General features: G+C 41.8%; 1 protein-coding gene across 1 annotated transcript in view; it reads left to right on the top strand.

Annotated features, from left to right (window-relative positions):
- The first annotated feature begins 3,288 nt into the window (after positions 1 to 3,288).
- The window catches only part of LCT (lactase), a 64,039-nt gene continuing 56,127 nt past the window's right edge, over positions 3,289 to 11,200 (top strand). Inside the window, exon 1 of the mRNA XM_037733513.1 lies at positions 3,289 to 4,069. Coding sequence (XP_037589441.1) covers positions 3,313 to 4,069 — 757 coding nt within the window. The 5' untranslated portion in view covers positions 3,289 to 3,312. The remainder of the gene's footprint in view (positions 4,070 to 11,200) is intronic.

Raw genomic sequence — 11,200 nt, 5'->3', positions numbered from 1 at the left:
GATGACTAGTTAGCAATAGCATGTTGTATATTTCAAAGTAGCTGGAAGAGAGAACTTGAAATGTTCCAGCACATAGAAATGATAAATATTCAAGGTGATAGGTACCCAAAATACCCTGATTTGATCATTACACATTCTGTACACACAACAAAATATCACATATATCCTATAAATACGTAAAACGCCTCAATTTTAAAAAGGGAATTTGAAAAAGAAAAAACTATAGGAAGTCAATCATGCTTTCCGTGAACTTCTTCCCTCCCTCTTTTCTGCCACTCTAAAGCTGTGCGGTCCTACTGTGCAAGGGTCTTAATCCTGCCAAATACAAAAAGGCATATTTGTTATTGAAAAAATACTCTTCCATAGATTACCATTTTGTGTCTAAATATATTTTGAAAAGAAGTTGTTGGGAGTGTTTTATAGTGTCATTAGTGTCAGGAACTGGCTCTTTTTTTTTTTTTTTTTTTTCCTGAGATGGAGTTTCGCTCTTGTTGCCTAGCCTGGAGTGCAGTGGGACGATCTCAGCTCACTGCAACCTCCACCCCCAGGTTCAAGTGATTCTCCTGCTACAGCCTCCCAAGTAGCTGCAATTACGGCATGCACCACCACGCCCGGCTAATTTTGGATTTTTAGTAGAGATGGGGTTTCTCCATGTTGATCAGGCTGGTCTCAAACTCCTGACCTCAAGTGATGTGCGCATCTCGGTCTCCCAAAGTGCTGGGATTACAGGCGTGAGCCACTGCTCCCAGCCAGGAACTGGCATTTTTAAAATTGTGCCTGTAATGAAGATCCATTAAATCACAAAATATGTTAAAAAGGTCACAAAAGTAAAATATTTTCTAAGTCTAAGATCCATGTGGGACAGTCTAATACTGGTAAGTACTCAACTTGCCTTGATCTCTGAGCTTTGCAGTGCAATGTGAATTTGAACAGCCACAAATCTATTAGTAGAAAACAAGATAAATTATAGGTTAAAACAATGGTTTGAACACATTTCTCCTAATAATGACCTTTTCCTGGGATCAACTTGTATGAAACCTTGTCAAAATGTACTCCACAATATGTATAATTATTATGTATTTTAAAAATGAAAACATGACAAATATTAAAACAAGAATGAATACTCAAGCAAATTTGTCACGGGATTTTTAAAAAAAGATGGTAACAGGTAATGTATCTTTAAAGACACTAAAGACTGCTCTGCCGATGTAGTCACCATTTTTTTATTCCTTTACTTTCCTAATAGGCCTGCTTTCACTTAAGAAAAACAAGGCTGGGCACGGTGGTTCATGCCTGTAAACCCAGCACTTTGAGAGGCCAAGGCAGGTGGATCACCTGAGGTCAGGAGTTTGAGACAAGCCTGCCCAACATGGAGAAAACCCATCTCTACTAAAAATATAAAAATTAGCCAGGCAGGGTGGCAGGCACCTGTAATCCCAGCTACTTGGGAGGCTGACGCAGGAAAATTGCTTGAACCTGGGAGGTAGAGATTGCAGTGAGACGAGATCATGACAGTGTCCTCCAGCCTGGGTAATAGAGCGAGACTGTGTCTCAAAAAGATTCCTGGGCTTAACCCTCTACAGTCTATGGAAAGTAATGGGAATCTATTTAAAAAAAAAGACACTCTAAACCAAATTAAAAGATGGTCTTTCTACCTTGTTTTCATATGTGATATCCAGACTGTTAAGAATTTTTATATCAGTAATAAGATAAAAATGGAGAAAGGATATTAATATAAATCTCAAAAGAAAAATAAATGCCCAATTAACATGAAGAGCTTCACTTAACCTCTTAAGTAATCAAAAAAAGAAAAAGACATAATATTTACTTGAAAGTATCAAAAATGTAAAGTTTTATAATAGGCATTAGCAAGGCAGACAGATTCAGGCACACTTCTAAATATATGTAGGATTTATATTTGAAGAAGACTAACTTGGAAGCCAATTTGCATTTCATTCAATCAAAAACAATTTTTTTGAGACACAATCTCCCTATGTTGCCCAGACTGGCCTCAAGGCCCTGGCCTCAAGCAGTCCTTCAGTCTCAGCCTCCAAAAGTACTGGCAAAACAGGCATGAGCAACCATGCTCAGCCTATATATAAGAATGTTCATTTGCAGCGTTATTTGCAACACAGAAATTTAAAACCAACTAAAGTGTTTAATATGCAAGATGTTAATTTATGGTACAGTCGTGCTGTGGAAAGCTGTGTATCTGTTATAGGTGGGTTTATATGTTCTAATACAGGCAGAGCTCTAAGCTATTAAGGGAAGAAAAGAAAGCTGAAAAATAAAACATGGCGTGATTCCATGTATGTTAAATTGTTTTATATTTTAAATGTAATGCACGTTTCCATTTGTGTATATGTAATAAGAGTCCCTGAGCTGTACTGTTCTAAACATGCTACAAGAGTGACCGACCCATTTAATCTCCACAGCCGATTGTGAATTATCCCCATTCTACAGGTGACAAATAGAGGCACAGAGTTAAGTAATTTTTGTCAGATGAGATTTAAATCCAGGCGTTTTGACTTCTGGATAACCATTAAGATATGCAGAGAAAGAAAACTGGAAGGATACATATTGTTGAAGATACTTATCCTAGGAAGAGGAGGAAGGTAGGTAAAGGAATTTGCAAGTTTTTCATAGATGTTTCTGTATTGTTTGACTTGCTTACCAAATATGTTCAGCATATTTTTAAAGGGAGAAAATTTTGGGCAAAAGATTTATTTTTGTTCTATTATGTAAACAAATTTTAAAATAATTTGTGGCTGGGTGTGGTGGCTCATACCTGTAATCCCAACACTTTGGGAGGCTGAGGCAACAGGATAACTTGAGCCCAGGAGTTGGAGACCAGCCTGGGAGACATGGCAAAACCCCATCTCTACTAAAAATACAAAAAATTAGCTGGGCATGGTGGCACATACCTACGGTCCCACCTACCCAGGACGCCGAGATGGGAGGATTGCTTGAGTCCAGGAAGTCAAGACTGCAGAGAGCTGTGATCGCACCACTGTAATACCTGGGCAACAAAGTGAGGCCGTCACCCCCCCAAAAAAACTTTTAAGATAAAAATTTCATAACTTTTGTCTTCAGACATTTCCAGTTTCTCTGCTTAAATTATATAGGAAGTTTGAGGGTTTTGTGTTATCTCTTATGATCTTTACATTTTTAAATGCATTAGTGAACTGTGCACTGATTTTGTGACCATAGATAACTCAGTTAAATATTAAGTCAATAATCACTAAGTAATTTACAACCTCAGTCATAGTTATAAAGTAAGGGTTCTACATACCTCCTAACAGTTCCTAGAACATGGAGCTGTTGTGGCATGTAGTCTTTATTGTCCTGCTAAGTTTTTCATGCTGGGGGTCGGACTGGGAGTCTGATAGAAATTTCATTTCCGCTGCTGGTCCTCTAACCAATGACTTGCTGAACAACCTCAGTGGTCCCCTGGGAGACCAGAGTTCTAACTTTGTAGCAGGAGACAAAGACATTTATCTTTGTCACCAGCCACTGCCCACTTTCCTGCCAGAATACTTCAGCAGTCTTCATGCCAGTAAGATCACCCATTATAAGGTATTTCTGTCGTGGGCACAGCTCCTCCCAGCGGGAAGCACCCAAAATCCCGACGAGAAAACAGTGCAGTGCTATCGGCGACTCCTGGAGGCCCTCAAGACCGCGCAGCTTCAGCCCATGGTCGTCCTGCACCACCAGACCCTCCCTGCCAGCACCCTCCAGAGAACCGAAGTATTCACTGACCTCTTTGCTGACTATGCTGCATTCGCCTTTAACTCCTTCGGGGACCTAGTTGGGATCTGGTTCACCTTTAGTGACCTGGAGGAAGTGATCAAGGAGCTTCCCCACCAGAAATCAAGAGCATCACGGCTCCAGACCCTCAGTGATGCCCACAGAAAAGCCTTTGAGATTTACCATGAAAACTATGCTTCTCAAGGTGAGTACACATTGACCCTGATGGTGACCCCTTGGCAGCCTTCATCACACACTTTTCCCACCCTCCTTAAAGCAGGATTCAGCGTTTCTCCCCACTCACCTGCAGCAGTTCTCTCATGTCTGTGAATTAGGGAGAAATTAATATTTATTGATTTCCCAATGGAGATTGGAAGGGGGTAGCTTACAAAGCATAGCTCAGCATTTCCTTTGAAAAATATCTCTGAGCCCAGGCACAGTGGCTCACGCCTGTGATCCCAGCACTTTGGGAGGCTGAGGCAGGCAGATCACTTGAGGTCAGCAGTTCAAGACCAGCCTAGCCAATATGGCAAAACCCCATCTCTACTTAAAAATTAGCCAGGGATGGTGGCAGGCACCTGTAATCGCAGCTACTCAAGAGGCTGAGGCAGGGGAATCACTTGAACCCAGGAGGCAGACGTCGCAGTGAGCTGATACCGTGCCACTGCACTCTAGCCTGGGAAACAGAGCAAGACACCATATAAAAAAAAAAAGAAAATGTGTATATATATATATCTCTCTCTTAAACACCTCTTGCCCAGTCTTGAGTTGTGCAAGCACTGATTTTCTTACTGTCCTCCTTTCTGTCTATGTCCTGCTGCCTGACTCCAAGTCTTCATGGCTGCCTGTCCTTCCCCCTTGGCTCCCCTTTACTTTACTTTTCCCCATTACATGTCTTAGTTGGAATTCACATTCCAGCTTGGGAGACAGACAAATACAAGATGAAACAATGATACACCACAGGATGAGGAGAGCACAACTGTAAGTGTTCACATTCCTGCCTCCTAGGGGCCTTGAAGTTCTGATTCAGTAGCCTAAGCCGATCCAGGACATTGTGATTTGAATCAATTCCTTAAGTGTATGTTAGGTACACCAATTTTGAGAACCAATTTTCGATTATATATGCTTTCTTGTTTTTATTATATACTGTATATGTAATATTTGTGTATATAGTACCTGATATATATACATACTTCTATGTATTGCTTTTTCAATTTAACATATTTTATGACTATATTCTCCTTTTATTAAAAGGTGTGGTGGCAGGCCGGGCGCGGTGGCTCAAGCCTGTAATCCCAGCACTTTGGGAGGCCGAGGCGGGTGGATCACGAGGTCAAGAGATCGAGACCATCCTGGTCAGCACGGTGAAACCCCGTCTCTACTAAAAATACAAAAAATTAGCTGGGTGTGGTGGCTCATGCCTATAATCCCAGCACTTTAGGAGGCCGAGGCAGGAGAATTGCTTGAGGCCAGGAGTTGGAGACCAGCCTGGGCAACATAGCGAGCCACCATCTCTAAAATAATAATAATAATTTTAAAATAATTTAAAACTCCAGTGGTGGAATAGTATTGCTTAAAACAAAAAGTTGAAAGCATAATTTTCAATGGTCTTATAGGTTCCCATTGTATAAATGGAATATGAAGTTTTAAATATTTTCCTTATTTTTGTATGTTTATTCTAATTTTCACTAGTTACAAGTTATGTTACAATGACCTTGGCTCATTGCAGCCTCTACTGCCTGGGTTCAAGGAATTCTCCCACCTCAGCCTCCCTTGTAGCTGGGATTACACACACGCACGCACACACACAACACTATGCCTGGCTAATTTTTGTGATTTTTTTTTTTTTTGTAGAGATGGGGTTTTGCCATGTTGGTCAGGCTGGTCTCGAATTCCTGTCTATAAACTATTTCCCACCTTCTGAATTCTTTCTGACAGATTCTTAGAATTGAAACTACTAGGTGAAAAGATTTGCATTCTTTAAGATTTTAAAGCATGGTACTAAATTATTTTCCAGAAAAATTGTAATCATTTATTGAACAGTTATAAAATTATTCTTCTGACCTCATTCTGTCAGTTTCAAATGTTATATTTTATTACTAATTTGACAGTTGAAAACTTATTTCCGTCTGTTGTTAATTTGCGTGTATTCTTTTTTTAATTAATTAATTAATTTATTTAATTTTTTAGAGATGGAGTCTCATTCTGTTGCCTGGGCTAGAGTTCAGTGGCAAGATCTCGGCTCACTGCAACTTCTGCCTTCCCGGTTCAAGCAGTTCTTCTGCCTCAGCCTTCCCAGTAGCTGGGATTACAGACACACACCACCACACCCAGCTAATTTTTGTATTAATAGTAGAGACAGAGTTTCACCATGTTGGCCAGGCTGGACTTGAACTCCTGACCTCAGATGATTCGCTCACCTCAGCCTCCCAAAGTGCTGGGATTACAGGCGTGAGCTACCACGCCCAGCCTTAAACATCTTTTTTCTATCTTAAACAATAAAGGAGGATGTCATAGCAGCCTTATTCACAATAGCCAAAAGGTGGATACAGCCCAGATATCCACTGATGAATGAATGGATAAACAAGATGTGGCATAGACATAAATTAGAATATTACTCCACCTTCATTAAAAAGGGAAGAAGTCTTGTCACATGCTACAGCATGGATGAACCTTCAGGACATTATGCTATGTGAAATAAGCCAGGCACAAAACGATAAACGTTATGTGATTCCGCATATAGGAAGAACCTAGAGCAGTGGAATTCATGGAGACAGAAAGGAGAATGGCAGGGGCTAGGGTAAGGGAGAGAAGGAGAGCTGTTTAATGGGGATAGAGTTTCTGTTCTGAAGATGAAAATACTCTGGAGATTGGTTGTACAATGATGTGTATATACTTAATAATACTGAACTGTACACTTAAAAATGGTTAAGATAGTACTTTTTCTGTTATGTGTATTTTACCAAGATTTTTTTTAAGGCAGGGTAAGGGAAGAAAGTGTGAAGGTGGCTTGGAGTGTTTTAGACAGAGTTGCCAGGAAGGCTGTTACTGGGCCACCTTTTGGGCAGTTGGGAATGCAGGGAGGGAAAGAGCTCCAGATGTGGAGGGAAGGGGCCCAGGCTGAGGGAAAGCAGAGCTCTGGACATGCAGACAGTTTCCTCAACCTAGGAGCACCATTAAGAACCACTGCGCTCTTGGGGCAGGTCAGCAAATAAACACAGAGATGTGTGTTGGCTTCAATCCTACTGAAGAAGCTCTGGGTAAAAGAAACTTTGAAGGAATGAGGCCAGGCACAGTGACTCCTGTCTGTAACCCCAGGGCTTTGAGAGGCCAAGGCGGGCAGATTGTTTGAGCTCGTGAGTTCAAACCAGCCTGACCAACATGGCAAAACCCCATCTCTACAAAAATATAATCACAAAAATTAGCCAGCCGTGGTGGGGTGCGTGTGTAATCCCAGCTACAAAGGAGGCTGAGGTGGGAGAATTGCTTGAACCCAGGCAGCAGAGGCTGCAATGAGCCAAGGTCACACCACTGCACTTCACCCTAGGTGACAGAGCCATACCCTGTCTCAAAAAAAAAAAAGAAAAGAAAAAAGGATGAAAGACTACAGAAGCAGCAGGACTGAAAAAATAATAGTAATAAAAAGAAACAAGGAAAGACAATATCATCCCAAATAAAGAAAAATCTTATTTTGAGGGTAGATTCCATAAAACTTTTTAAATTATAAGACTATATTTACATGTTTATTTAAATGTTTTCCATATTTTATTTTTACTTTCCATTAGGTGACCAAAGACTTTGTTTTTAAACTCATGTCTTCCTTCTTCTCTTCTGCTTGTTTCTCCTACTCTTCATTTTGTGTTTCCCCAAGTATCTGTCCCCCGTATCATGTAAGACACTGAATAAATTCTGTTTTTCAGTCTCCTTACTATTCTAAAAAGTGGTTTTTCTTCTCTCTTTCTCCCTCATTTTCATTTTTCTTTGAAGTCCAATCCTATAGACTTACTGTTCTTTTAAAAATGTGTTATTTAAGATATACCAAAAATGTCATATATCATAGGTTGGTTGAAAGTAAAAAAAAAAAAAATACTGTAAGAAATGCCAGTGGCCAGGCTCAGTGGTTCACGCTTGTAATCCTAGCACTTTAGGAGGCTGAAGTGGGTGGATCACCAGGTCAGAAGTTTGAGACCAGCCTGACCATCGTGATGAAACACCATCTCGACTAAAAATACAAAAATTTGCTGGGCATGGCAGTGCGCACCTGTAATCCTAGCTACTCGGGAGGCTGAGGCATGAGAATTGCTTGAACCCTGGAGGCGGAGGTTGCAGTGAGCCAAAATCGTGCCACTGCACTCCAGCCTGGGTGACAGAGAGACTCTGTCAAAAAAAACAAAAGAAATTCCAATGAACCAACTACTCAATGCCAGCAATTAAATATAACAGAATACCACTTCATACCAATGAGGAGGGCTGTAATTAAAAAGACAAACAGTGACAGTGCTTGTGACGCTGTGGAGTGAATGGAACCTGCAGACACTGCTGGGGCCATGAAAACAGTGCAGCTGCTTTGGAAAACCGTCTAGCACGTCCTCAAAAAGTTAAACTTCAGAGTTAACATTTGGCTTAACAATTCCTCTTCTAGATATACATCCAGGTGAAATGAATAAATGTCCAGATAAAAATGTGTACACAAACATTCATAGCAGTGTTACTCATAAAAATCAAAAGTGGAAACACCCTAATGTCCATCAGCTGATGGATAAAGAAAATGTAATATTAATATATCCATACAATGGAATATTACTCAGCCATAAATAGATGTGAGGTTTTTGTTTTTTGTTGTTTTTTTTTTTGAGACACAGTCTCATTCTGTTGCCCAAGCTGGAGTGCAGAGGCGTGATCTTGGCTCACTGCAACCTCTGCCTCCTGAGTTAAATCAATGCTCCTGCCCCAGCCTCCCACGTAGCTGGCCCTACAGGCATGTGCCACCACGCCTGGCTAATTTTTTTGTGTTTTTGGTAGAGACGAGGTTTTACCATGTTGGTCAGGCTTGTCTCAAACTCCTGACCTCAAGTGATCCTCCTGCGTCGGCCTCCCAAAGTGCTGGGATTACAGGTGTGAGCCACTGTGCCTGGCCAGAAAAAAGTTCTTATATATGCTACAACATAGATGAATCTTGAAAACATGCTAGTGAAAGCGGCCAGTCACAACCACATATTTCTCCATTTACAATAAATATCCCCAATAGGCAAATGTATAGAGACGCTAAAGATTAGCTGTTTAGTCTGCAGATGTGGTGATGGTCTAAAGTCTGGAAATCTGTGAAAGATGAAATGGATCCATGGGGCACAGTCATTAAATAACTGGGAAACAACGTTATCTTATCACAATGAGAACCAAATGTCTCCGAGTGATATTCCATGCTCAGAAGGATTTCAAAGTTTTATTATGCTTATCAAAATAAGCACTATTGTAGTTGGTAATGGTTGTTGGTGGTAGTTTCATTGGCCAGGGATATATCTTCCTCCTGTAGAGAATTTGGATGAAATAGAGAAGACAGCCAATAGTCCTATTGTTAAAATCTGAAACTCCAGTTTTATTCCATTTTTGTTTCGTGTTTCCAAATCACAGGTCTGAGCACTTTCTATGCACCCAGTCCTAAGCTTCATACTTGGAGGGATTAAATAAATGTTTAAGTTTTACTCCTCAAGGAACATCCAATGTGGGTTGAACATTTATATCCATTGGATAGCAACACAGAATGGCTGAGCCATCCCAGCACCATAGCAGTGTTTCTCAAATTACGATCTGAGGACCATTATATGGGAATCACCCAAGAAGTGTGTTAAAATGCATATGCCTGGGTCTACTCTACTCTACTGACTCAGAATCTCTGAGGGCAGGGCCTGAAATTGGCATTTTTTTTTTCCTTTTTGAGACAAGAGTCTCACTCTGTTGCCCAGGCTGGAGTGCACTGATGCAGTATAGTCTCACTGCAACCTCTGCCTCCTGAATTCAAGCAATTCTCCTGCCTCAGCCTCCCAAGTAGCTGGGATTACAGGTGCACACCAACACACTGAGCTAATTTTTGTATTTTTAGTAGAGATGGGGTTTCACTATGTTGGCCAGGCTGGGCTTGAACTCCTAACCTCAAGCGATTCAACCAGCTCAGCCTCCCAGAGTGCTGGTGTAGGCCACCGCGCCTGGCCTGAAATTGGCATTTTAACAGTCTCCACAGGTGATTATGATGCACACAACAGTTTGAGAACCACTGTTACGTCATCTAACGTCAAAGCTATGTCAAAGCATGTGGTACAAGCCACACATGCTTATATTTCCTTCTATCCCCCGTCAATGTTCAGTAGGGGCTATACTGATGTTTTACCATGAATAAGGATCAGGGAACAGCAGTTTCCCAAGAGCACCCAGACTTTAAGAAGAAGTTTAGGAATGGGCGCAGTGGCTCACGCCTGTAATCCCAGCACTTTGGAAGGCCAAGGCAGGAGAAGTGCTTGAGCCCGGGAGTTTGAGATCAACCTGGACAATATAATGATACCATATCTCTATAAAAAATTTAAAAATTAGCCAAGCATGGTAGCACCTGCCTGTAGTCCCAGGTACTCAGGAGGCTGAGGCGAGAGGATCACTTTAGCTTGAAAGGCAGAGACTGCAATGAGCCTAGATTGTGCCACTGCACTCCAGCCTGGGTGAACCGCAAGACCCTGTCTCAAAAAAAAAAAAAAAGTTTAGGAAGGAGTTATCTCCTGGCCAATTTTCCAAGTGCTCTGCATTTCATAGTCCTGATTTTCACAAAACATTCTCTAAAGGAACATTATGGTTATTATTATTATTATTGTTATTTAGAGACAGAGTCTCACTCTCTCACCAGGCACCAGGCTGGAGTGCAGTGTTGTGAACTTTGCTCACTGCAACCTCCGCCTCCCAGCTTCAAGCAATTCTCCTGCCTCGGCCTCCCGAGTAGCTCGGACTACAGGCGCACGCCACCATGCCCAGCTAATTTTTGTATTTTAGTAGAGAAGGAGTTTCACTATGTTGGCCAGAATGGTCTTGATCCCTTGACCTCGTGATCCACCTGCCTCAGCCTCCCAAAGTGCTCGGATTACAGGTGTGAGCCACCACGCCCAGCCTAGGAACATAAATTTAAAAGCCACCTTGTCGGCCGGGCGCGGTGGCTCAAGCCTGTAATCCCAGCACTTTGGGAGGCCGAGGCGGGTGGATCACGAGGTCAAGAGATCGAGACCGTCCTGGTCAACACGGTGAAACCCCGTCTCTACTAAAAATATAAAAAATTAACTGGGCATGGTGGTGCGTGCCTGTAATCCCTGCTACTCAGGAGGCTGAGGCAGGAGAATTGCCTGAACCCTGGAGGCGGAGGTTGCAGTGAGCCGAGATCACGCCATGGCACTCTAGCCTGGGTAACAAGAGGGAAACT

This window comes from Cebus imitator, unplaced genomic scaffold (genome assembly GCF_001604975.1).
Source record: "Cebus imitator isolate Cc_AM_T3 unplaced genomic scaffold, Cebus_imitator-1.0 Scaffold534, whole genome shotgun sequence".
Classification (NCBI taxonomy): Eukaryota; Metazoa; Chordata; class Mammalia; order Primates; family Cebidae; genus Cebus; species Cebus imitator.
This window is presented reverse-complemented; position numbering and strand designations above follow the sequence as displayed.